The 27,907-nt window shown below is 44.1% G+C and overlaps 2 protein-coding genes across 4 annotated transcripts; one reads left to right on the top strand and one right to left on the bottom strand.

Moving 5' to 3' along the window:
• Positions 1 to 1,236: 1,236 nt before the first annotated feature.
• On the bottom strand, positions 1,237 to 16,640 carry xylt2 (xylosyltransferase II). 2 transcript variants are annotated; one of them, XM_070542660.1, is made up of 11 exons: positions 16,459 to 16,640; positions 9,964 to 10,504; positions 9,708 to 9,886; positions 7,973 to 8,175; positions 4,172 to 4,252; positions 3,843 to 4,059; positions 3,331 to 3,507; positions 2,955 to 3,211; positions 2,683 to 2,878; positions 2,123 to 2,456; positions 1,237 to 1,882 (listed from the first exon to the last, which is right to left on the bottom strand). In XM_070542660.1, the coding sequence occupies exons 1-11, from the start codon at positions 16,588 to 16,590 to the stop codon at positions 1,563 to 1,565; spliced, it is 2,637 nt and encodes an 878-aa protein (XP_070398761.1). In that variant the 5' UTR covers positions 16,591 to 16,640; the 3' UTR covers positions 1,237 to 1,562. The 2 variants fall into 2 exon arrangements, with proteins under 2 accessions (XP_070398761.1, XP_054606453.1); XM_054750478.2 differs by having other exon boundaries at positions 2,683 to 2,884; positions 2,961 to 3,211.
• A 1,350-nt stretch (positions 16,641 to 17,990) lies between these two features.
• On the top strand, positions 17,991 to 26,252 carry LOC107376691 (uncharacterized). 2 transcript variants are annotated; one of them, XM_015945950.3, is made up of 5 exons: positions 17,991 to 18,205; positions 18,617 to 18,717; positions 24,249 to 24,341; positions 24,461 to 24,631; positions 25,949 to 26,252. In XM_015945950.3, the coding sequence occupies exons 1-5, from the start codon at positions 18,055 to 18,057 to the stop codon at positions 26,114 to 26,116; spliced, it is 684 nt and encodes a 227-aa protein (XP_015801436.3). In that variant the 5' UTR covers positions 17,991 to 18,054; the 3' UTR covers positions 26,117 to 26,252. The 2 variants fall into 2 exon arrangements, with proteins under 2 accessions (XP_015801436.3, XP_015801435.3); XM_015945949.3 differs by having other exon boundaries at positions 24,458 to 24,631.
• Positions 26,253 to 27,907: the final 1,655 nt, after the last annotated feature.

Raw genomic sequence — 27,907 nt, 5'->3', positions numbered from 1 at the left:
TGCTCCTTCAGCAGATCTCACTTGCACTGAGAGGTGGTCTATATTCTAATTTCCCTGTTTGTGACATCACAAACAGGGACCTTTTGAAACTGTTTATTTTAAGCAAATAATTCCTAAAACCAAACACTGACAGAAAACAGATGGATCGTTTTATTTTCCACATTTGGTGTGTCTATAGAGGCAGAGACCCATATGGCAGCTCAAAACAATTCAAAAGGTAAGTTTAGCATAAACTTTAAAATCTCCCCCTTTAAAATCTCCTGAAACAGAAGCTCTCCCTACTTTAACAGAATAAAGACAGAGACAGATTTGGTCTCTCTCAGCACTTGATTAAAAGCAGACGTGTAAATAAAGCATCCCAACCAAAACCTTCATATATCTGTATTTATTGAGCTGTCACTCGGGTATGTTAGTTCTCTGTGTGCGGACAAAACCACAGAGCTGATGATGACTCGCCGACCCGACTGCTACTGGCTGTGACAACGGCGCAGACAGAAACCTCCATTTCCCCCTACGCAACACACACTCACTGCCTCAAGTGACATTAGAAAGGTGAACTGTCCTATATTTAAATTACAGTGTGTGAGCCATTTTAAACACTTTTTAGAGTTTTCACAAACAAACAATGTAGATAATTAATCTGAAACAGGATAGAAAAATAACATCTATTCAGACCCATCATCACTTAGCTTCATCAATAAAACCAGGCTTCACTGAAGCAACTGTACAGTGCAAGGTAAACAAGGTCACTTGAAAACTTGTTAGTTGGTTGGCCGGCTGTTTTCAGCTCCGAGGTGAAATGAACAAAAAAAAAAAAAACACAAGAAGGGGTCGAACTGAGCCAAACTGATCTTATTCACATAAAAAGGCAGCTTTGATTTATCTGATGGCACTAAAATTATAAAAACAAACATACAATGTACTGTTTTCCACTTTTGTTTGGTGGATGATAACATCTTAAAACTCAAATGTACACAGACGCACAGAAGGCGTGATGGTAGTGATTGCATTTCATAAAAACTTGATGATTTTCACACAAGCAAAGGTAAACGTCCTGTTTGAAGAGAAGCTAAAGCTTCTGAAACGCGCTGTAACCAAAAACACTAAACAGACCCCCAGGCTACGTGCTAAGCTAACATGCTAACCTCTTAACTGAAGAGTCGCCTCACACGGTGACTGATGGAACTCTGTAACATGGTAATGTAAAAGTAAAGTGCACTTCACCCGTCTGCTCGCACATGGATGCTTCAAAATAAGCATAATAATAAAGTCAGAGGCTCCACGAGGACAGAGCCCAGCCTGTGCCTCTGTCCTCAGCTCTAACCTGATCCGAGTGACTCGTCCAGCAAAAAAATCATACAAGTTTCTGCACTTGTAATTGTCGATGTGCAAATCTTCAGCATTCTTCTGTCTTTAGACTGTTCTAACGCCCTCCTTCGCCTCAATGAGAATGTTCCTCAACGAGGCTCATGTGCCTGTGAGCTCTTATCTGACCTCGGGGTCCACACAAGTTTGGGCTCTCCAGTAGAGTTTCTGGACACGAGCCCAAGTCCGTCCCGGGGCTACCTGATCCGCCCGTCACTCTTCACAGGACCCAGCTCAGACTTTGGGTCTGGACACAACGAGCTCCACGTGGTTCTGGAACAAGAGCCCAAAGCTGCACAAGAGGAAGTCTTTGTGGTGCACAGGTCGCCTATGACCCAGTATGTCCCCACCAGGCTGTCCACCCACTCTTCCAGGGACTGTCCCACCAGCTGAGCGTGACGCTGGGCCACCTGCAGGGCGGGCTGTTGGGGGGGCAGCTTCAACACTGAGCTCAACTGCTGGAAGCTCTGATCCAGGTACAAGTTACCTGGAGGTCCTGAATGGAGCCAGCTGTCCTCTGAAAGACAGAAACAACTTCTCATGATGACTCAAGTTTCTGATGGTTAAAATAATCCCACAACAACCTCAGAAACAGTTATTAAAATAAACCCAGGAGAGATTCTCTTAGTTATTTATGTTATAATTAATGATGGTTTTATTAGAGGAGAACTATTTGATAACATAATGGAATAACCAGCTCACATCTAAACGACACACTCGAGTGTTTCACCCTGGTTTTTTCCAGATCACGTCTCACCTTTACGTAGCGGCTCTTTATTATTAAACGTCAACGGCATGACGAGGAAGCGCACCTCGGCCACGTGCTTCCATTGCTTCAGCACCCTCACCGTCCAGGTGCCGGGCCTCAGAGGGTGCTGCAGGGGGGGTTTGTACTGCGTGTACTCTGCATCCACGTCCACAGTGATGTCATAGGACGCAGCCACCACCAGAGCTGGGTCCATCCAGACGATGGTGGCCGTGAGGTTTGGACCGCGGGCCCACTTCTGGACCGCCAGGGGTTCATCCAGAGGACCGATCACGCCACCAAAGTTACGGAAGATCCTTTCCTTGGGATCCCAGTCTGTTCCGATCTGTCAGGGAGGAAGTAAACAAAAACTGAATGAGATACGACCACTTTGTGACTTTGGCTTTCACGTCTGAGGTGAATGAATGTTTTCTTTTACAATATCAAACTAGATCTTTACATTATTGAACTTAAAAAGCCAATTTCCCATATCTTGCAGGAAATCTTCCAATTAGCATTTGTCTCTGAATTCTTTGACCTTAAAGGTTTGAGCTAATTCTCTGGCAGCTTACTTCCAGATTCTTGAGCCTTTCAAACTCTTTGAGGTTGGACTCAAAGACGAGCGTGGCCTGAGGCACGGCCCACAGCTCTAGAGTCTCTCTGTCCCTGGATCCTGGAGCTCGGACTTCCTGGCGTACCAGGTAACCTTGGAAGCGGTCATCATAGAAGTAGAAATGCACAGCGAGAGGGCGGCCTACTGGTTCAAACCTGCAGGTGAGAAAATATTAATGACTCACAGAAGATGAGGACACATCAGTCACAGCAGAAAATATCGACCGTCTACCTGCAGGCCTCCATGTTGCTCTGAGAAGTCCTCAGGTTCTCGAGGCCCAGACGAATGAAGGAGGTATAAGCAGTGAGAGCCACGTCGCTGAGGGAGCCCACGCCATCCGACAGCTCAAACACACTCTCCCAGTACGCCTTCAGTGCCAACGTTCCTGGAGCGTACTGACCGTACAGGTGAGTGTCCAGGATGTCGATGGCCTCCTGGCTCACCGTCGACTCAAACTTCCGGGCAAAGAACGTCGGACGGGTTAATTGCTGCGGATTTATAAAGGAAAACACTGAATTTCTGGTAACTGGTGGAGAAGAAAAGTGAGAAGCAGAGAAGATGGGAGATAAAACCAGGGTCAGACACTGCCCTCTCCTGGTAAACCCACCTGAATACGAATGAGGTCTTGCGGTTTAAAATCGTTGGGGGAGCAGCCGCACCAGTCCACGATGTGCTTGTACTGACACTTGCAGCCCAGCTTCCGGTTCCAGTTGGTGACTCGCAGGTTGTTGTCCACCAGGGAGTCACACATGTGGCTGTTCCCGAGCACCGTGTGGAAGAAGGACTGCAGAGAAAGCAGGAGGTGACTGTTGGGTTTCTACCAGGAAGAACAAGTGCTGCCATTAGAACAGAAGTGTTTCCTTTTAAAGACACGCACGGATGGTTTCCAACCACAAACTCTCCATTACTGGAGGTCAGAGCTGAACAGTGAGCAGGTTCTCCTCTGAGACAAGAACCACACAGTCAGATAAAGCTATAATGAACCGTCCCCTCATCTGCTCTACGCTGCTGCAGAGCTTACGTTATCTCCTCCGCTCTGCTCTTCGGACTTGACGGGGAAGGACGAGAACACATTTCACGCTGAGTGTCCACAACAGGAGACCGATAACGAGTACTCACCTCCGCAGGGAGCAGAGCGTAGGAATAAAACTGCTTCAGCCCCGACACCAGCTCGTCCTGGGAGGTGATGACGTAATCCACAAAGCTGCGGGTGAGCGCAAACCAGTCGGACCCTCCAGACACCTCCAGGCCTTCTGGGATGCTCCGTTCGCCCAGACGCCACATGTGGTTGTCGCACTCGTGAAAGAGACGATCAAGGCCCTGCTTCTTAATAAACCTGGAACACAGAAGCTCCTGTGTTTCTATTAAATAGTTTTTAAAATTAAAAAACTTTTTATGAGCAAAGCTGCATCCTAGCAGGCTGTCCATCTCAGAGTCTGAATCATCACCTGGTGTTCTCTCTCCCATGAGACTTGAGGAAGTTCTTGTCCCTGTACAGCGACAGAAACGCCACCAGCTCATCGTTTGTCCTGCAGGGAGACATCATGGTGGACAGGGAGGTGAGCTCAGCAAGAAACAAACAGATTAGTAGCAGAAATGCATTTAAGCTTTTCTGTTTGTGTTGAAGCTCGTTTCACTGTAGAAGATCTCAGTGATCACTCGTGTGTGTGTGTGTGTGCGTGTATGTGCGCGTGCGTGCGTGTGTGTGTGTGTGTGTGTGTCATTTCCAAGCATCAATAAAACTTTTGTAGTAACAGATTTTCCAAACGGATGTTTAAATAGCAGAATGAACATTTTAAAGTTATTCAGAAATTGAAACATAAGTAGGGATGCCCCGATACAACTGTTTCACTCCCGATACGATACAGATATTGCAGCCTTCAGTATTAACCGATACCGATATCAGCACTGTAACGTGATGAAGGAGCTATTCCACCGAAGGTCATCTACCCTCGCTCCTCGGGAAGAACTAATCTGCATGAGACTGCCTCACGGTCATGCATTTGCTTCTAAAACTGTTTCCTTTCCAGCTCAAGAGAAGAAAGAAGACAAACTCTCTTTCCTAAATGTTTCAGGGGAGGCGGGGGACATTGAGCCCGAAAGGGCCCCGTTTTGTGCCTCCATTGTTGTGGCGGCTGACCAGAGCTGTGGCCGCAAGGTCATCGGTGCCTGTCAAGGCAGAAACCCCCAAACCCGCTGGTGGACACCAGCGATTAGGGATGCTGTCAAGTTGAAGAAAGAGTCCTAGCAGGTCTTTTTGGCCTGTGGGACTCCAGAGGCAGCTCATTGGTACCAGCAATCCAAGTGGAATGTGGCTCATGTGGTCGCGGAGGCAAATACCAGGGCATGGGAGTTCAGTGAGACCATGGTGCATGACTTCCATGTGGTTTTGAGGAGATTCTGGTCCAACGTCCGGCGCCTCAGGAGGGGAAAGCAGTGCGCTAACACAATTAATAGTGCTGCAGAACTCTACTCGGAACGTTGTGGATCAGTGGGCAGAATACTTCGAAGACCTCCTCAATCACACAGGCACCTCTTCCAGTGAAGAAGCAGAGTCTGGAGACTTTGGGTTGGATTCTTCAGTCTCTGGTGTTGAGGTCAGTGAGGTTGTCAAAAACTCCTCAGTGGCAAAGACCCGGGGGTGGATGAGATCAGCCCGGAGTTCCTTAAGGCTCTGGATGTTGTAGAATTGTGTTGGCTGAAGCGGCTCTGCAGTATCGCGTGGGGCAGTCCCACTGGACTGGCAGACCGGGGTGGTGGTTCCCCTATTAAAAAGAGGGACCGCTGGGTGTGTTCCAACTACAGAGGGATCACACTGTCAACCATGTCTTCCTTCTGTCCACTCTCTAGCATTGGGAATCGCAGAGAAAGCACACGCCTGGTTTGAATCGTACCTCACAGAATGATCATTCAGTGTATCTTGGCTTGGACAATCCTCTACTGTGCACCATCTTGCCACAGGAGTCCCCCAGGGCTCTGTACGAGGACCTCTTCTCTTTGCCATATACACCACCTCACTGGGTGAGATCATTCGATCACATGGTTTCTCCTACCACTGCTATGCAGACAACACCCAGCTCTTTCTGTCATTTCCACCGGACGACCTCACTGTCTCTGCACGAATATCAAACTGTCTCTCTGACATATCAAAATGGATGAAATCCCACCATCTCCAACTCAACCTCTCTAAAACTGAACTACTTGTCATCCCAGCAAAACCATCCATACAGCACAATATCTCAATCCAAAATTCCTTTTCAATTTTCAAGAAACTCCTGAAGACCCTGCTCTTCAGAGAGCATCTTCTAAACTAGCACCCTCCCTGCACCCGTCCCCCATCTCTACTGTCCACTCCTTGTTCCCTCCTCTCCATGATCAATGTCGTTGTTGTTATTGTTGTTGTTAGCCTCAAGGGCAACATGCCGATTATCACTTGTAAGTCACTTTGGACAAAAGCGTCTGCTAAATACATAAACATAATTACACTTCTGAGCCTCCCTGGTAAGGTCTATTCAGGGCTTCTGGAGAGAAGGGTCCGTCAGATTGTCAACCCTTGGATTCAGGAGGAGCATTATGGTTTTTGTCCTGGCCATGGAACACTGGACCAGCTCTACACCCTTAGGGGGGTCCTAGAGGGTGCGTGGGAGTTTGCCGAACCAATCTACATGTGTGTTGTGGATTTGGAGAAGACATTCGAATGTGTCCCTCGGGGGGCCTTATGGGGGTACTCCAGGGATATGGGTTACCAGGCCCTCTGATGCGGGCTGTTAGGTTCCTGTATGACCGGTGTCAGAGCTTGGTCCGCATTGCCAGCAGTAAGTCGAGCTCGTCTCCAGTGAGAGTTGGACTCCACCACAGCTGCTCTTTGTCACCGATTCAGTTCATAACTTTTACGGACAGGATTTCTAGACGCAGCCATGGTGTTGAGGGGATCTGTTCAGGTGGCCTCAGGTTCAGGTCTCTGCTTTTTCCAGATGATGTGGTCCTGTTGGCTTCATTAGACAAGTGAACTCGGGCTTTCGCTGGAGCGATTCGCAGTAGAGTGTGAAGCAGCTAGGATGAGAATCGGCTCTTCTAATTCCGAGACAATGGTCTTGAGTCGGAAAAGGGTGGAATGCCTTCTGACGAGGTCCTGCCCCAAGTGGAGGAGTTTAAGTATCTCAGGGTCTAGTTCACGAGTGAGGGAAAGCTGGAGCGCGAGATTGATAGGCAGATTGGTGCTGCATCTGAGGGCGCTGTGCCGATCTGTCGTGGTGAAAAGAGAGCTGAGCCGGAAGGTAAAGCTCTCGATTTACCAGTCAATCTACGTTCCTACCCTCACCTATGGTCACGAGCTTTGGGTAGTCACTGAAAGAACGAGATCGCAAATACAAGCGGCCAAAATTAGTTTTCTCTGCAGGGTGTCTGGGCTCTCCCTTAGCGATCAGGTGAGAAGCTCGGTCATCTAGGAGGGGCTCGGAGTAGATCCGTTGCTCCTCCACATCAAGAAGGGCCAGTAAAGGTGGCTCGGGCATCTGGTCAGGATGCCTCCTGGACGCCTCCCTGGTGAGGTTTTCCAGGCACGCTCAACCAGGAGGAGACCTAAAGGAAGACCCAGGACACGTTGGAGGGACTATGTCTCTCCCCGGAAGAGCTGGCCCAAGTGGCTGTGGAGAGGGAAGTCTGGGCCTCTCCACTTAGGCTGCAGCCTCCGCGACCCGAATCCGGATTAGCGGGAGAGAATGAATGGATGGATGGATAACAGTTAATTCCAAAACTGACACCAGTTTATAGGCATCACTTGAAATGTATGGCACTGAAGCTGCTTTAAGGTGACAGCAATCCACTTTGGTATTTGCTTTGACTAGCTGTTAGCTCATCAGTCCTCTTGGAAAACACACTTTCTCCAAACAGACGCTGTTGACTGTGCCGCCTAAATCAATTAACGAGTGCTCTATAACTGCTGGACTGGCATATATCGCAGAAACATCCCTGTGAGACTGGAACAATGACAACAGGTTTGTCTCCATATCAAAGACATAGAAGATGCAGCTTTGTAACAGAGTTACCATAGCAACTCATGTAATATAATCCTATAAAACATCTCATTCAACAGTCAAAATGTTTGGCTGACACTTTCTAATGGATAAAGTTAAAGGAAGATATTTAATCAACACATTTGAAAATGGTGCCAGCCTAGACGCTAAAGAACAACACAGGAAAGAGGTTATTTAATATCCAACAGCTGATTTTATGTATTTGTCACTCACCTGGTGGGGAAGTCTGTGGCACTGAGATTAATGAAAAAGTCCCAAGTCCACTCCTGCTTGGCCAGCAGGTCCTTCATGCTGCGTAGGTAGGCCTTCAGAAGGCTGGCTCCGCCCCAGATGGTGACCATCCGCCAGGGGGTGGCTTCCACGTTTGGGTACTGCTCAGCTATCTGCAGTACCTCCCGGTGCATGTAGCCAGATCGCTGGAAGATTTACAGAAGTAAAAAAAACATCAAAGAAACTGCTTCAACACCAAGACTGAAAACTAATTTTAGTTTTGTAAGGTTCCTGTGGATTTGAAGCTGCCGCTGAGCCAAAACAGATGAGACAAAGCTGGCTGGAGTTTAAAGAGTCTGATCTGAGAAGAACAACCACACGGTGCCTTTGGATGCGAGTCATGAGGATGACAGAAGGAGAAGAACAAAAACAACACCACACGGCCATTTCTGAGGCAGAAATCACATTTTACGACATTAAAACTTTGTAAACACGTGTTTGAAGCACCCAATAAGCTACAACTGTAACCTTCTTAATTTCTCACCGACAGATTAATTAGACCAATTACAAGGCAGCTTGTTGACAAAAACAGTTTCTGCGGCGACTAATGAGCAGTTTAACAGAAACAACCACTTGAAAATAAATTGTTCAGGGACATTTAGTCCAACCTTTTCAGGCAAGGAACAAGCAGAGTGTAATGGGTTTGACCAGTATAGCTAATAGAGGTCAGAGAAACGGGAGTTTTAGTGAAAAGTCAGAATTTTGCAAGAAAATGTAACTAAAAAAAGGATTAAAGCATCAACTTACAGAGGAACAACAGAGGTAAAGCACAGAAGAGCCAAGAGACGGATTTAAGCCTCATTCCTGAGAGGTGGATGAGCTACCACCTGAATTATTGTTCATCTGCCGTCCTTTTGGCAGCAGAACAGAGACACGCCACAGGACTCACCAACCGTTCTGCCTACAGGGGTCCTTTTTCTACCACTAAATCCAGCGCCTAAGAATAACCCCACCCCCCCAACCTGCATCCAGGGTAATCCCACTTTAAGAGTCGGACAGACTTCACCTCTGCTTGCATGGTTTTAGTTTAGCTAACTCAGCAAATAAGACCGGGTGGAACACTCGCACCGCTCATCAGGGGAAAACAAACACCATGATCTACATGGTAGTTTATGCAAATGTCCTGCTGTTTGTACAACAAAAGCACAAAACTAGCTAACCGATTGTTTACTGTTTAACTACCAGGTATGTAGAGGTCACCAGCAGAAACATTCAGGGATGATAATCTGAGTTCTGCCACAACTCATCAAAGTGAGCTGCACATACAGATTATATAACTTTCTCAGTGCCTATTGTTGTCTTGTTGTGTTGTTTCTCCAACAAAATTATGTTTCCTGCTAAAATGTAAATATATTTATGTGAAAATTCTTATGTATCTGACAAACGTACGAGCTGTAGATCTTTTAATTTTCCGAAACAAGAATAAATCTTTAACGACGATATTTAGCCACCAGCATTTGTTCAACTACTAAATTGAACAAAAAGGTTATTTAACCTACAGTTTAGAAGCAAACAGAGCAGAGTGGCTGGAGAATCCTTTGAGGTAAACTAAACATGAACAGGGATTTAATTTAACATTCCACCTAACAACACAACAAAGCATCCTCTGGGCTTTTGTTTATTCCAGGCCGTTGGAGACAGAGGGAAGGAACGTGGCGTTTCTCTGACACATGGATACCTTGTCTACGTGGATGTAGTAGTAGTGGTCACGGTGGTAAATGGCTTTGATGAGACGCTTGAGCTGACGAACAGCACGGCCGTGGACCATAAGAACAAAAGCCACCCTGACAGGATTGTCCACCTTGGACAGGCTTAAGTCCATCTCGCCACCAGCGGTCTGGACTGGCTGAGACACACCTGGACAAAGTTGCCAGAGTTTATAGATGAGAGAAAGATTTTAAAACCTTGAGAAAATGTGGATGTCGCTATCTCACCGATCTGAGGGCACAGCTGAGGAAGAGCTTCTGGCATGAGCTGTCCAGCCTGATGCTGACACACGATGTTAGCGATCTCCTGCCTGCACTGCTGGGACGTGGCACGGTGGAGAGCCGACAGCGCGTCCTTCCCTACGATCTCACATTTAGGCAGAAAGTCACTGTTGGGGGTTTGGTGCGCACCATCCACGCTGCCTGGCTCACCAGGCATGGCAGCAGCTGGTAATTTAACTGGCCCGTCCACGCCGCCGCGGCTATCGCTAAAGTTACGGCTGCTGGACAGATCATGTGGCATGACGTCTAATCCAGCAGCCATCCCCCCGCGCTCCTGGGGAGTCTTCTGTCTGATCCTGGCGTTTCCTCCTCGGCGGCTGCTCCCTTTCCTCTGAGAGCTCGCCGCTGTGCCGCCTGTCCTCTCCAACCTGGCATTCCATCTTCCTCGGTTTCTCCCAGACAAAGAGTTAGTTTTGTCCCACAGAGCGCCGTCCCTCTTAGAGTCCTGGCTGTTGTGGTCGGGCAGCTTGGACCGTCTCGTCTTTCTCTGGAGACGAGAAAAAAAATATAGATTTTCAGTCTTGAGCTACTGCCAGTAATTCTATTAAAATACCATTTCAGGATGGGCGTTAAAAGTCAGGCATTGATTTATGATCCAGAAACAACATAAAATAAACAGAAATCTTCATTAAAACAACAAAAGGCCCCCGAGGGAGAAGGATGTTTACTGGCTTTGTTTATTTTTCTTACTGCTCTCATCCAGGTTATTTTTAGCAGCACCTCTGCTCTTGGCAGAGCTAATTTAGAGACTAGATAGTGACACACACACACACACATGCGCGCACACACACACACACACACAGCTTATTCCCTATGCAGACCCCAGGACTCTTAGGGGAAAAAGCACATAACAAACTGAACGTAGGCGAGGTGTGCAGAGGATAATTCTTCTGATACAGCAAAACAAACGTATCTTATAAAATGTGATCTTAGTTATTATGTAAGAGACTCCATGATTCATTCAGACGCTGCAAAAGAACATTATATTGATTTTCTGTATGATATGCCAGCTGCACCTATAAAATCAACCTGTTTATTAATGAAAATGATCTGAAAAAGCCGAGAGGTTTGGTTTAAAGTTGGATCTCAGCTGTTTTAACTTGATTCACAAATTGAACCAAATATCACACAAGTTCTGTTTCTTCTGGTACTTTGTGAGATTTGATTGCAAAGCCTCTTTCAAAAGCACACATCACTCTTCATTAAATAAAAGGCAAGCTTTTAAAACATAGATCGAGAGAAAAGAAGCAGAGTTAGTTATTTTTAAATCCTCCAGCCAAACGACACGGCAGCTTTGGCAAACCACACGACTGAGTTGCTCAAACAACTCTTGAAAACATGCGTATAAAAAAGAGGAGGAACCACGAGTGGGCTTTCTGAGTCTTTAGAGCAGCGCGTGGGCTCGCTCGCCTCACACCGCTGGTACGCCGATAGCCAGAGATGGTGGGAGCTGGAGGAGGAGGCTGGAGCAGGAGCCAGATGATCCACGGCCAGCTCAGACCAGAGTAGTGTGGAGCGTGGTGGAAGTCCTGCACCAGTTTAGCTGCTGCTGAACAAACCCAGACTCTGTTGAGCTGAGCTGAGTCCCACATGTGCACTAGCCAGCTGTGTGCACAGATTCAATTCAGTGACAAGTGATTTAATTAATTTGGGATATTTTCTGTTTTCCAAGAAAAGTGAAACATTAGCTCAGGTTTCTGTGGAAACGCCTCCGTTTTCAGCATCAGAGGACATGTTCTTGTTTCAATTACCCTTATCACTGGCTTTCACAGATTTTAATTAAAACCATCATGTCAAAAATGTAGATTCAAAGGCAAAGCCAGGCGGCCTCTTTACTTTCCAATTAAAAGTGGAGAGAACCCGTATCGGCGTCACCATCTGCTGAAGCGGGACTCGGAGCCGAGCGCTCGGCTCTGCAGGAGGAGGCGGGAAAAGCTGAGGGTGAGACGAGGATGACGGAGTCATCTTCTTCCGTCCTCGCTGTATTCCTCTCTCTCTCTCTCTTCTGCACAACAGATTTAAAATAACGCACGTGACAGTGTCTGTGTGTGTTCACACGTGCACAGAGAGCCACTGACTAGAGCAGATGTAAGATAAGACATAAAGAAGCTGGAGAGATTTTAATGAAACACTCACCACTGCTCACAAGTTTAGAGGATTACGCAGGAATATTCGTTTCCATGGAAACAAATGAAAATAATCTAAATATTAAATAGAGCAAATGAAAAGGACATGCAGGAATGAGAGGGAGAAATTTATGTTTCAACTGTTCTCTGCAAACACTGCTGAGTTTACAGTTTAGTGACTGAAGCAGCTGCAGATTCTTTTTTTTAGCTTAAAGCCTCAAAATGTCCCGGAAACAAAGAACTATGTTTGTTTCTGGAAGAGCCAACGCTTGGTTAGGGCAACTGTCCTTTCTGTAAAACACACCTGCAACATATGTCAGCGGCGCCATGTGATGCATAATCAGTCAGCTGGAAGTGTGACTGTGAAGAAGCAGCGAGAACAGTCTCCAGAGGTTCTGCAGCGAGATCTAATCAGATAAAACCGAGTGCTAGGATGCTTAAGGTCGGCTGAGCTATAATAACTGAAGAAAACTTCACCTGACAATGCCTGCATGTCCTGTTCTGTATATGCATTCGCTATTCAGACCAACTGCACGTGTGTTTCAACTAGGGCTGCAGCTATCGAATATTTTTGTAATCGAGTACTCTATCGAATCTTTTTTTTTTCGATTAATCGAGTACTCTAATAAATGGCCCTTTTGTGTTTGTAAACCATTATATCAAATAGCATGTTATAAAATATGAAAGACCTCTTAAAATGAGCAAGCAATTGCCAGTTATTCTTCAAGTTTTATTCAAAATTAGTTTTCAAAGCTTCAGCACTTCAACTTTACTTCACAGTAAACAAATGTCTGTATAAAAAATAAGTACACAACCTGGGCTGATTTTCCCCTCGTGCGAGAACAGGGTCCGAAATTAACACTCGCCACTCGCCAAATGCGAGTAAATTGCTCCATTTGGCGAGTAAATTTTTGAGCTCTACCTGCCACCTGGCGGGTAAATGTTTGCACCAAATTAGTTATGTTTATCAGTCATCTTCCATGGATTTCTGATACTCCTCCCGCCTGCATGCAACTTACACAAACGTACGCGAAACGTGAGCGCCGCATCCAACGTCATTTCCACCTATCCCATTCAATCAGTTTATCAAGTTAGCCGTTAGCTTCGTGTTAAAACTAGCAGTGAAATGTGGCGGTTTTTAACTGGAGTCAGCCAGCCTTCCAAAAGAAAACTCGTCGAACTGGAAGAAAAACCACCAGGACCAGTGGCAACCAGAAGATTTTGTGAAAAGTGGCGAACTGGAGATGGCAGAGTCGTGAGACAATGGCTACATTATGATGGCCACGTAGCGTTGCTGCCTTTCACAGACAACTGTCCCTCGGCATTCTTCAAATATCCAAAAAATGCCCGTACTTCCGACTTTGTCTTCTTTGAGGGATAATAAATGTCCCAAGTGCTGCCGTCTCCTCCTGCCATTATTTCAGCTTTAGCTTAAAGAGTTTTGGTCGTAAACAACAAAGTGCGCATGTGCCGCCGGCAACTTCCAGCAGATGATACGGTGGCTGGTAAGGGTCACCGCGCCTACACCGCAGCCACGGTAATCCACAGAGATAATATATATATATATATATATATATATATATATATATATATATATATATATTTTTTTTTAAACAAGACTGTTATTATTTATTGTCAACTTTTTTACCGGGGTTTACTGCTACACCGGTTACCGTGACAACCCTAGGACACACTTTCAGATATTTTCATGGTGCAGCTGTGTTCTCCAGAGATCAAGGACTATGACCCAAATGAGGCTGTGATGCTTTGGCACAAAGACGGTGTCAGAAGCAGGAGGCCAGACTTCATGGACAGAGAAAACAAGGAGTCTGACTAGATTTCAATGAAAGAGTTCATAAAAACAGCTCTAAAAATAAATAAATATTAAAAATGACAAAAGAGTTGTTTTTCTTATTAACTGATGTTTTAATTATTTTGTCACTCTGTTTGGAATCAACATAATATAGAATAACATGCTTTAGGCAGATCTAAATCATTTAGAATTTTGGCCGGTAAAAAATATGCTTGGCCGGTAGATTTTCATCATCTACCAGCCAACTTGGCCGGTGAGTAAAAAATTTAATTTCGGACCCTGTGCGAGAATCTGCTAGCCCGGCAAGCCAGACAAAAACTAGGAGGATAATTGTTGAAGTAGCGCTGCGAGCGGCTGCAGCCCAAACAGAACCAGAACCGCTCACGGCGCATGCGCAAACAGCTCGCCGGCTGTTTCCCTATTAATGCACGTCCATTTTAATTTCTTCACTTTTTTTCTCACACAATAACAAGGATTGTCGAGAAAGCATGTTTGCTGTGGTTTTGTCAAATTATACTGATCACACAACATTTATTTACTTTCTTTCATTTTCCTCCGCCACTCATAAATACCCGTGTCCTCCTGCAGCAATCCCGAGGGACAACAAATATCAATAACAACACAATAAATAGTCCAACATGTTGTGTATAAACGGCTATTTTTTAGCACATTTTAAGTCCGACGTGTTGCTAGCAGATGTATGGTGTGAGCTGAAACTTGAGTGCTACAAACGAAAAAGTCGCACAGTGTCCGCAGAATATATAGAAATACAGGCTAAAATGCCTTATCTTGCAGAGGCTCAGAGTCTGCTTGCAGAAGTGACATTTACAGGTGCTGCAGCATGGAGGATGTGGTGTTGTGATAGGCTAAATCCATTTTACAGTATTTACACTGGACTACGTTTTCCACCTTACGACGTGAAAAATGGTCCCACAACTTTGACATTTTCTGTCTTTTTCGCACTCCACCGGGGTCCACGTTGTCCGCCATGGCTTAAGAGAAAGTTAAGTTACATTCACTATTCGCGTGTGCGTTCAGTCCAGTGGGCATGTGCGTCACTTATTTCAGTCCGGGTGAAACATGACCCCGGGCGATTGCAAAGCCATGAATTAATTAAATATGAATTAAACGAATGCTCGAGGCAGAGAATTTGACTCGAGGCTTTTTTGTACTCGAATTATTCGAGGAATCGTTTCAGCCCTAGTTTCAACACAAAACAAGAACATTTCAAAGTCTTCCCAACATTTTTAGTGGTGCTGCTCTACATCTACAACTCATTCTCATTCACTTTTGAAGTCTTCAGTTTTTCCTCTCCACTGTCGCTACATGCTTACAATGCCAGAGGACAAAACTGAACATTTCTTCAACACAATGAACCACAGTTTAGTAATTAAACACTAGGAGGAAGTGAATTTGTAGATTTAGGCTGAACAAAGACGAAGCAGGTGCATGAGAATTAGGCTTTGAGTTCACTGATCAGCTCACAGATTAAACCGAAGGGATCCACAACACATAATCTCTCCAGTAGATGTGGGGAGCCTGCCCGCTACCAAACACTGATCCTTCTTTTCTATTTCTCTGTGGCAAAGATCATTCATCTCCTCCTGTACCCCCCCCCCCCCCCCAAGTATGTTTGTTTTACACTGAGTAGGAGATGCTCTGTATCTCACTTTACACCTGTATAGTGACAATAAAGGCATTCTATTCTATTCAAACCCCAGAGGCACAGCCCATCACACCTGTCCTTCCACCCAGAATGGGGCAGAAATATTACACATATGTCAAATTATTGGAAAAGCAACAGGATTCCCACTTCCAAGTTTCAGCTTGCATTCCTGCACTTATTCAGTCCTCCACAGGTGACACCCGTTAGCAGCTCACGTTACCTCATTTAGTAGGAAAAAAACCTAGCAGTTAATGCCCGAAGGCAAGTACACTTCAGGTGTATGAATCAACGATGAAATGCTCAGGTGATTTAAATAAACTGTTTCATCAGCCTGGATGAAATCTGTTGCTTAACGTGTGTCAAAAGATACAAGCATCAGTGTCAGAAGACACAAGCATCAGAACAACAAATAAAAGGCAAATTAAGGGCAACAGATTAGGAATGTCCCGAGGCTGCTAGAAAAGGAAGCTCGGACTTTAGCTGCTGAAACAAAGTGATTCTTAGATGTTTAAGCCGGTTTGTTTTCTTTTCTGTCTGATTCACACAGTTTCCCCAACTTCAACGACTGAAATAACATTAAACTAGTTTTATTCACAAGTTAACTACCATTTTAAACGGTCACATAAAACTCGTGTAATGAACACGTAGCCTGTTACTTTCCTGTGGGAACCAACAGTGGTTAGCGACACACGTACAGCAGCAAGCGGCTAACAGCTAGCACCAGCTAGTGCTACTGTATAATAACCAACACAGAGTGAGCTAAGCTAACTGCTAGCTCTATAACTGAAGCTCACTACATCAATTCAGCCCTGAATATAATCGGCAAGGTTTCTTACCTCGGCCTCGCCTTCCTCCAGACTCCTCAGACTCCATACTACAAGTCCTTGTATCAGTAAGATGATTAAAGCGGCTGAAATCGCTGGTTTATATCGTCGTAGTAGCTTTAAGACTCGGACGCTGGCCACCATTTTTCCGACTACAACAGCCAGCCCAGCAAGTGCGTGCAGCGTCTTGAGCTCAGTATCCACACGAGGGCGCTCTAAGGCCCATCAAGTTCAATGATGGTGATGAAAACTTTATTTCTACGATGTAAAAAGACAAATGTCAACTTAGCAGATAAACAAAAATAATAAAATCCATACAACAATTACATTTTTTTAAATAAACTTTCGCATTCAGTCAGAAAGACTGGAAGAAGCAAATGTCTATTAGTCCTACCTCCAATTTTAATAGTAAAATTTGAATGAAAATGACCCACTAGTGCAGGGTTTCACCTTCAGTTCACTACTAAACAGTAATACTTGCAACTCCAGGTATCACTAGTCAAAAATAACTACATGAATCATAATAAGTACACTACTTCTTTAAACACATTTTTAAAATTAAATTTGAATTGAAAATAGTAATCTAATAATTTAACAGATTTACAGCAGTTATCATAAGTGCCATACCATGTAATCTGTAATCAGTAAGTAATCTGACAAAGCAGACTATCTGTGAGGCTCAGAGAAAGAGCTCAACAAAACGGGACCTTATCGGTTTCTTTCATTTAAGTTAGAAACTCTTCATTGTGTCCTTAAAAAATGAATAACTCTAACTTTAATCAGGTCTTTTTAAACTCTTAAAGTGAAAAGTTGACTTTTTTGTTTTATCAAATTAAAATTCCATTTTACAGCATTGCATGTGTGTGTGTGTGTGTGTGTGTGTGTGTGTGTGTGTGTGTGTGTGTGCATTTTCAAAACTGGCTTTAGATCTGCATGCTCGACGTAAAGAACTTGTTGGGACAATTAATTCTTGCACGTAACAGGGCTACACGCGTCTCGATATTCTCTTACAAAACTTATCTAGAGAGAATTTCTCAAATTTCTCCATTAGGCTAATAAATTATATAGATGGAATCAAATAAAACACGCATCAAAGCTTCAGGACAAAAGAGACATCAGCTATAAGTCCTCTCCTCATAAATGACATGAATAAATACATCAGCTGTGAGTTTTAAACAATAGTTTGTTCCAAAGTCATTTAGAAAATGTCATGTTTTCCATCCATGAATTCTCATAGAACATTTTAGCTCCTTTGTCTGCTCAGAAATCCTCTCAGGATGGGACCCCCGCCGTTTCCATGGTTACGAGACTCAGACTCAGGCATGTGGTGACGTCTGGAGCAACTTCTTGCCCATCTAAACCCTAAAACACACGCAGGTGTTTTGTAGGAGCTCTAATCTCATCTACACACGGGAAACATAAAGTAACGAGCCCAAGACCGGAGCGACGTCACGCACGGAGAGGGCGTCGATCGGTGACGCTGCGGCGTTTACCGAGAGAGGGGAGCTCCAGAGCTCGTGTGGACCGTCAGCCTGTCCGGAACCGGAGGGAGGGAGAGCAGCAGACATCCGGTACCGGTGTCCCGTTCAGGTCCCTCTGAGATGTAAGATGAGAGCCTCTGCGCTGAGGCTGAACAGCTCGGGGAGACCTCAGAAAGAAACTCTCACGATTTACCCGGAGGACATGTCCACGATCGCGAGTCCCACCAGTCCGTCCTCACAGCTGACTTCAGATCAGCTCACAGTGCTCGCTGCGTCCTGTAAGTAGATCATTACCGCTGCTGTCCCGGTTATTACTGAGAAACCCGGGAAGAAACACCCCGATTCTCTCTCAGACACGCTCTCGTGGTCAACTCATGAATATTTGACGTGACTTATTCATCATAACAGCCAAAAACAACATTTTAGTAATTGTTTTTAATGTAAAATGTTGCATATGAGGTAACACATCAAAATCTGAATCATTGAAATGTTGATTCAAACTTACACACACACACGTCTATACATATATACACACACACACACACACACACACACACACACACACACACACACACACACACACACATATATATATATATATATATATATATATATATATATATATATATATATATATATATATATATATGATGATTGTCTGATTAACTGTGACTTCTTGTTTCAAACAGTTTCTTCTGTGTTCTTTGTGGTTGTTGTCGTGCTGATGTCTATAATTTACCGCAAGGATTCTCAGTGCTGTAAGCATCGCTCCTATCAGGAACCAGATATGGTGAGCTGGTATGAGGGCACACACACACACACACACACACACACACACACACACACACACACACACACACACACACACACACACACACACACACACACACACACACACACACACACACACACAAACCTTGGTGAAAGTTTCCTTTGTGCTGAGTTTTCTTGCTGAGGTGATCTGTACGTTCAGTGCAGGACCACACTGATGAAGGGGGGGGGGGTGCTCTCCATGTGCCGCATCATTGGCGAGTGTCAGATTGAATTTGCACGGCTGTGGCAGAAAAGACTTAAACAGGCTTGATATGATCGCTGTGAAGCAATGGATTTGCTTCAGTCTGGTTCAGCTTGCCACTCTAATGGAACTCTAATGGAATCGGACAGATTTAGCACTGACCGTGAATGTGAATGCAGCTTCAGCATTGATAGAATTAAATCGTGTTTTTTAATCGTTGTCTATCTAGCTGCAACACTTGGACTGCATGTAAAACAAGTGAGGCTAATCTTTGCGATCAAGGATCCCTCAATTGCATTATTAGACATTTCTTTCTAGATTACACATCTTAATTAAAGATCCGCCATTGTTCATGCCAGAGTTTTAGACTCAAATCATTGTGTGTTGAAAAATTATGAAGTTAAAGTTGCTTTTTACCTCAATCTTAAAAATATTTAATCGTTTATTCGTTTTCCCACACAAGTATTAGTATTCTTAGTAAAATTTTACCAGTATAACTGGCTGTCATTGTGTTTACTTCAAACTTAAAGGAGTGGATAACTGAAAACCATTTTTTAATTATTGTTCCTGATTATAATCGGTCACTCTGAGCTTAACACGCAGGGTGACCATGAAAATAGTCTCCTACACCTATCTCCTAACTTTTGCCTATCAGGAACTGCTCTGGAGTGGTTCTCCTCTTATCTCTCTGAGCGCTCCTTTTCTGTGGCCGTCTCCAAGTTCAGGTCCTCCACCACCTCCCTTACCCATGGTGTCCCACAAGGTTCTGTGCTGGGGCCTCTGCTCTTCCTCCTCTATCTGCTTCCTCTTCAGCACATCCTGAGCTCCTTCAAAGGAATCTCCTACCATCTTTATGCAGATGACATTCAACTGTACATCTCCTTTAAGCCCCATGAGATGTCTAAGCTGCAGATGTTACACACCTGCTTAGACTCTATCAAAACCTGGATGGCTGGGAGCTTTCTACAGCTGAATGAAGATAAGACTGAGATCCTCATCTGTGCCCCAGACAAGCTGGTTCCCAAAGACAGAGACTCTCTTGGTCAGCTTGCTTCTCACACCAAACCTTCCATCAGGAATCTTGGCGTGACCTTTGACCCAGCTCTCACCCTGGATTCTCGTCAGTTCTCTTGTTAGCTCTTCCTTCTTCCATCTCAGGAACATTGCTAAGCTGAGTCCTATTCTGTGCCGCTCTGAACTTGAGACAGTTCTCCACACCTTCATCTCCTCACACTTAGACTGCTGTAACTCTCTTTTCACGTGTCTGAGCAGAACCTCCCTGAACCGTCTACAGGTGGTTCAGAATGCCTGTGCTCAGCTTCTGACCAAGTCCTCCAAACACACCCACATCACCCCGCTTCTCCTCCAGCTTCACTGGCTGCCAGTCAACTTCAGGGTTCATTTCAAGATCCTGGTTCTGGTCTATAGGGCCTTACATGGACAAGCACCATCTTACATTGTGATCTTCTTAGTCCCTACACCCCCAGCAGGTCCCTGAGGTCCAGTGATCAAAGCCTACTGGTTGTGCAGCACCAGGCTAAAGACCAAAGGTGACAGATCATTTGCTGCTGTGGCCCCCAGACTCTGGAACTCGCTCCCCCTGAGCCTGAGATCAGTGGGCTCAGTGGTCTCCTTCAAAAAGCAGCTGAAGACTCACTTGTTCAAGCTGGCTTTTGTATGACCTTCTTCACCACTCTCTCTTTATTCTGCTCTCCCCACCTATTCCACCTTCCTCAGGATCCACTGATTTCCTTCTTTCCCATTCACTCTCTCTCTTTCTTAACATTTTTTAATCACAATTGTCTATTTTTTTACTCATTTTAAATATATTTTTAACCATTTTCTAAATTATTTTTTATAGTTTTAAATTTTTTTTGTGAAGCGCCTCGTGATTTTTATCTTGAGAGGCGCTATAGAAATGATATTTTCTTCTTTCTTCTTCTTCTTTTGACAGAAAATCGACGTTTAAACTCTGATTTAAAAACTACAAAATACGGACACATTTATATCAAACTGTCACTTAACATTCATGGACTCACCCACGTTGACTCACTACGGGTAAGGCTTTTGTTGGTTTAAAATCCAGAAAAATAGCAGAGAAAATCTTAGCTAGTAGAAGCTAACCGTTAGCATTAGCAACTCCACCACACAGCAGAACTCCTTCAGTCTTGTGTTATTTGTGGAGATAAAACATCAACGCTGCAGAGCTAACAGAGTCAGCACTAGTCATATTGCTGTTAGCCAGTCAGAGGTGAAATGTCCAAATATCAGGAAATAAGACGTCGTCTGAAGCTACTTTCACCTCCTGCTCAATTCTCCGTATTGAAAGAGACGCTTCTGGGCTTTTTTCTCTCTAGTATGACTTACAAGGCATTCATTCCTACTAGAGATCACTGCAAGCGTAAAAATTAAACAACCTTTAAAGCAGAAATCTGGAGTTTTTTCTCAAGGCACCATCAAAAAGTGCAAAAAAATGTAGTGAACCTATAAGCTCCTCCCCCTATTTGAAGCTACACCTCTCGTTCGCGGATATGCTCCTCTGGCCATCCAACAGAGCTAAAAACATTGTTTTACAATTATTTTTCACACGTTATGCTGTTTATTCATACATTATTATTTTAAAGACGTGCGTGTTCATAAGCAATGCTGCCAACTCTGCATCAATCTAGGTACTTTTGCAAATGCCTGTGCCTGCTCTGCAATTGTCTAACGCAATGGGCTGAACCTGTGTGACACAATTTGAATTGCATGGGGCTCTACGGGACGGGGCGGGCTTATCATATAAATGATGTATTGTCTTCATCATATAAACACACAGAATTCCTGAAAGGGGGAAAACTCCAGAAGATTGCTGCTTTACCCAGTGGCAGACGCACATCTATTCATTAATTCCTGAGAGTTTTGAGATGTTTATCCAATACACACTGTGAGGCAAAAACATCTTCACCCACCCTTTAAGATTGGGTGTGGAGTTAGCCTGGCAAGCCAGACTAAATAAATGTATTTGCAAAGCAAGAATTTGGTCTAGTTCACTAGGCTAGTGTGGAGTGATATGTGTCACAGAACGATCTGTTAGCTGTATCGGTGCAGGATGAGGAAGAGTGGGAATCTAAACATTTCAAAGATGTTACTATTCATCGGTCATCCATTCACTCTGCTTCTGTTTCCCGACTTGTTTCTCACCTCCGCTAGCCCAGACGTCAGGTTCCAGAGTTATCTTTGGACTGCAGAAACACAAGCCGTACCTTCAACAGACAGGAAGCTGTGTTCAGCCGAGGGTTTGACGAGAAAGTTCTGCCTGATTTATGGCGCTGTTTCAGCGCCTGACCTCTGCTTACAGCCTCTCAGGGTGCAGCAGCTACTGGGTTTTCTTAAGTTAAGTGTTCAAACACACAAATAAGATGTCCAGTCGTGGGATCGTTTCTAGAAAATATTCCTCTGACTTAAGAAGTTCCTTTTATTTAGCTCCAGTGGGATATCTCACATCGTCTACTTCATAGTCACATACCTTTCTCTGGTTCTTTCTGATCCATGAATAGACCAGAGACCTCGCTGTGGGTGTTGGGGACACAAATGGGACAATGGGTCTCCTTTACGCTGCAGCAAAGAAAAAAAATCTTAAAAAGCAGTCGCTGTTGGGATCCTCCCCCGACTTCAACACCAATTTTAAATGGTTGTGCTTTTTCACACCGGCTCAATCAATAGCAAACGACAAAAGGACGACCCTTGCTTTCTTTTTGGGTCTCTATCCTGAGGACGTTCTTTCGTCCCTTTAAAGTACACACCCATGAGGGGAACGAGACCTTTGTCATCATCTTTTTGGCGCTCTCTATTTTCCTCTGAAGGGTTGTGACAAAGGTCACCACTGTGCTTCATTTTAAGTGTGAACAATGTCATTGTCTCATCAAGGATATGATGAATCAAATTATAAAACGTTAAAATTCCTCTTGAAATGATGCAGGAGCAACACGTGTGTGTGTGTGTGTGTGTGTGTGTGTGTGTGTGTGTGTGTGTTGCACAGTAGTGCATCACATTGTTCTCTTCACAAAGGACGCTCATTTAGACGGAAGGTAATTAACCGGTTTAGTGGCGGCCCTTTTTCAGGATCTCATCACCACATACAGTGAGACCCTGACTTTTCTTGTGTTTTGGAGGCGGGTGGGACAGGGACGAGGCACGGGAATCAGAGGGTGGTCGTGTCATCCTCTGGTTGATAAGATAATTTACGGCTCAGCTTAAACCAACCGGCTCCTACAGAGACTAAACCAGGCATGAAAATTGGTTAATTGGGCAGAAGATGAGTGGATCTCTGATTTATCATGGTTGGAGAAATAAGAACTTTTAACATCAAGTGTTTAGTTACCAGTAATCAAACATTAAAAAACAAACTTGTAAGGAAAGTTCAGATCTTTATAAGACCTGTTCTGTGTAAAGTTATGAGCAATTGTTGCCAAAATTGTTGATAGCTCTCTAAAGCAACTGACTGGGTTGACAAAATCTACAGGAAAATGTGCAATTTGTCAACTTAAATTGCACAGAATTGCAACGAAAAAGCAAAAAGTTGTCTGTGGGTGATGCAGTTGTAGTAACGTGGAAATATTGTTTCTCTTTAAACAAGTTATAATAATTCAAAAGTCTGTACAACATATATTTATGAAGTTAACCCCTCTCACGCCAAGCAATCTCAGCAGCTTTATTCTAGACAGTTTTAGGACCTTCCAGAATGAGCCATTTCAAGGGTCTCTCCCTTTAATGCAAATAAGCTGTTATTGGCCACGCCCACCCACCAGGCAACTGGCTGCTATGAGTTGATGGGAGATCTCATTGAGCCGCTGCTCTTTCACACCTAGAGCGGAAGCCTGTGTTGACAGATAAGTTAGGCTTCTCTGCTAATTTTCCTTATTGTGACATCACAAACAGGGCCTTTTTGAAACGGGCTGTTTCAGGCATGTAATTCCTGAAACAAAACACGGACAGAAAATAGATGGAGGTTTTTTATCCATGTTGGGAGTGTTTATAGAAGCGGAGACCCACATGGCCACACAAACAGACGCAACAAATGTCTCCTTTAGAACTTCTCATATTAACTTCTGAGTGCTTTTTGTCACAAGAAGGTTATTCTGGCAACACTATGTTGATATAATACTGAACAGGAAGTACTATGATTGTTAGTCTCTATTTTTGGAAGCTGAGGTCATTCAGAGAGCTATCTACAAAAAGTGAGGTTTTATTGTTTCATAACCTTCAGCAGAAGATCTTAGCAGCTGCTTCACCCATAAATAATGCTAAGTGGTTTATTGTTCCAGGATACTCCTCCTCAGTACTACAGCAGCAGACAGACCCTGGTGGGATCCGTTTGTTTGGAGCAGACTCAGATAGTCGATGACCGCAACACTCAGGTGAGAAAACCCAAACATGAGTCTAAATCTTTATGAGAGGATTCTTAACCAAAATCCAGTTTCAGCCAATAAATAAAATCTGTTTTCCGTCATGTTGTGTTTTGTGGAAACTCCAGCAGTCAGGTGATCTGTTCTACGTCGGCCTGCCCTCCAGCTACAGCCTGCCCGCTCTGGAGGCCCCCCTGCCTAGGCTCCCCTCTTACGAGAGCGTCCGAAAGAAAGACCGCCAGAGGCAGATCCACATGATGATCGCAGACCGTTTTGGTCTCAATGGACCCATTGTGTCTGAGGTAGGGTGAATGAATTTGAGAGTGTGTCACGGAAATGTATCCAGTCACAAACACTTTCGCAACGCAGCCCTTACGGGGCTCTGAAGGACCGGTTTCTCACTCATCGTCACGATGAAGCTGTAGCTGAAAAAGACAACCTTTTGTGCATTTTGTGCAGATTATATACATCATTTTTGTAACAGGAGCTTACTGAAAAGCAGCGTGTGCATTCAGAGAGGAGTAAACAGGACACACTATCAGCTCATCTAACACTTGCTGGCTGAGGTTCCACAGTGTTGATCTTTTGCTGAGCTTTGGGTTTGCACAACGCTTCAGCAAACAAGGTAATGAGAAAAAGTCACATCAAGCATAATGAAGGCCTGCCTCCATGAGTGCAAACAGTGGCCAAGAATGCATCTTTGTCTTCTGCTGTCCTCCCCTCTGACCCCCTTATTTATAATAAAACACTCAGTCATGCACTCATATATTAACGTTAACTTTTTCAACCAATGCATTCTTTTTGTCCCTCCCCCCTCATGTAGCCTGTTTGAGGGTCGTTCATATAATTTCCCCATCTGTCCTGCAGCCTGGGGCAATGTGTAGTAGTTAAGTGTGTGTGTGTGTGTGCGTGTGCGTGTGCGTGTGTGTATCAGATGAAGGGCAGATTCTGTTGTGTTTCACCCGTCGCCTGAGGGTCCCCGAGCAATTAAAAGATAAGAGGACACAGTCAGGGAGTGTGAATCAGCTTGATTTTATTAAAGAGATAATGAAAAAAAAGTTCCAGCCGGCTGAAGTGGGAACAGATTAATTGGTGATGTAAATAAAAACACGTCCCAATTCCCTTTTTAAAATAAACATCAACCCGCTGAGCTGAGGGTTTAGGATGTTCTCTGGATCTGTCACTCACTCACTCACTCACTCACTCACTCACTCACTCACAATCTTCAGACAAACCAAAATGCATGTTTTTAGTCTGTTGGGGGAAATGGGAGTGAACCCACGTATGCATGGAGATCATGCTACCTCCATGCATCAGGGATTTGAACCTGCAACCCTCTTCCTGCGAGGTAACATTCCTACTGCTTCATGCAGGTAAATTCATTAATATGAATTTAGGAGTTGCTCCCCCTGGAGCACGTTTTCATAAGGCACTGGTTATGTCTGACTGCACTGACGCACGCACCTGCAGCCAATCAGCTTCCAGAGCAAAATGGATTCTCTGCATCTGTGGGGAAAAAATAATAATCAGTTATTTCTTTTTTTTTTTGTTATTTTTGCAGCAGATTTAAATTCTGTTCCTCTAAAGATGTCCGTGTTGTTTGTGTGTGACCCCAATAGCCTCCGCCAACGTACGAGGAGAGCATCCGTCCGTCTGTGGAGCTGCCGTACAACATCCTCTCAACGAGCCTCAACGTCTTCCCTCAGAGTTTCTACACCAGCGTTCCACCCGGCGTAGATCATCGGGTCAGCTCTGCAGCCAGCAGCGCCGTCCCACCAGCTGTATGACGCTGATCAAGTCCTCCAGCTGCCTGGTGAGCACAAAGGGAACTTTTCAGGCTCAGGAAATCAGCTCACGGTCCCGATTAAACTTTCTTATACCATCTTCTGATGGTGAAGCAGAGGGGAAACCAAAGATGTCATCGTAGTTACTGCAGACGACCAAGATGATGATAAACACCCGAATGAAGGTGGCTGGGACATCTTTAGCAGGCGTGAATGAGACTACAGGACAAAGGCGACCATTACCACGAGGATTTTGCTCATGAACATTTTTTTGATTCTCAGATGTGGTACAGCCGTACAGCAGGCGCCTTCATCCGGTTGTTATGGCAACAGAGAGAGTAAGCAAGGTGCTAATTTTATGCAGAATAAGTTCACATCAGTTACAACTTGGATCTCAGATTTGATCATTTCAAACCTTATTTTGTCTTTTTTCTGCTTTTTGAATCGACTTCTCCACATGGAACTCACCGTTTTGTATCTTGTATTTATTGGAGAAGTTACATGATATTGTGTCTCTTTAAAAAACCAAATGCAATTAAAAGATTTATTACTCTGTTGATGGACTCCTGTGCTTCACCAAAACAAAAAGCTCAGTCAAGGGATCCAATTAAAGCTTTCTTTTATCTTTATTTAGAAATTTTAAGAATGTTAGTATGTAAATCCTTGCACAAATCTGATTACTTTAAATACCAATAACAGCTTTTGTGTTGACGAGTTTCAATGGGACATTTTGTTTGTCTCGTCTCTTTTGTAACAGGTAAAAATCATCACCGGTGTGTCCCAAAAAGGAGGTAAATGCTACTAAAGAGCCTGTTTTAAGGCTGGTCGCTTTCTTTTGATTCATATAAATAAATATTTAATTGCTAAATATTACCACGTAGTTTTCAGTGTTTAAATCATTGACTTCCTGGTTCACACCCGTGTGTGTGTGACCATATTTGATAAACCATTTAATTAAAAATCTGTATGCAAATGTGAGAAAAGCATGAGATTAGAATATTATCAGTGCCTATTGTGATGAGGATGAGTTATGATGAGTCCACTTTTCTCTCTCCTCTCAGATTTACAGAAGTCCTAACTGTCCTGTGCAATATTTATACTATTTATGACAGTATATTTGCGGTATTATGAGCAGCCTTACAATAAAAGTCATTATTCTTTTTTAATCATTTTATTCTCAATATGCAAAAAAATGAAGATGGGAATTATTTCCTTGTGACAATTTAGAAAATGTCCATGATGACATGTTTGGTGTAAGTAGAGGATTCAGAACAACATGTCACAAATCAATAAACACAATATTAATTTAACAGAGAAGTAATTTCACTGCTGTAACTTTAAAGTGACAGTGTGTATTTTTCCTGGCGATAGGGGGCAGTAGATCCCTAAATTGTTGCAAGCAAGCTGTATTTTTGTGTTGGAGTAAAACCTTGTAACGGATGCCCATTAGGGTCAAAATGCCCCGGGGAGTGCAAACTTCAGAACAACAACAACCATGTCAGACTCCCTTTCATCACTTGCAACTAGTGAAGAGGTAAATGTGTAAAAAACCACGTTGATGAATGGTGAAAGTCTTCCAATCGTTTGTTACAAATCAGTAAATACATTTTATCCTCAAGGGCTCTCGTAGAAGGAAACATGGCATCTAATATGGCGCCGCCCAGAGTTTCAGGGTGTTTATCAATGCCTGGGAACCTCGTCTTGATGCCTTGGCCCCACCCCAGTTGCCTAGGAGATACGTCATCAGGAGCCGCCAAGACGTGTTCCAATGTTCATGTTCTACCGAGGAGTGTG

Source organism: Nothobranchius furzeri, chromosome 12 (assembly GCF_043380555.1).
Source record: "Nothobranchius furzeri strain GRZ-AD chromosome 12, NfurGRZ-RIMD1, whole genome shotgun sequence".
NCBI classification, from domain to species: Eukaryota; Metazoa; Chordata; class Actinopteri; order Cyprinodontiformes; family Nothobranchiidae; genus Nothobranchius; species Nothobranchius furzeri.
This window is presented reverse-complemented; position numbering and strand designations above follow the sequence as displayed.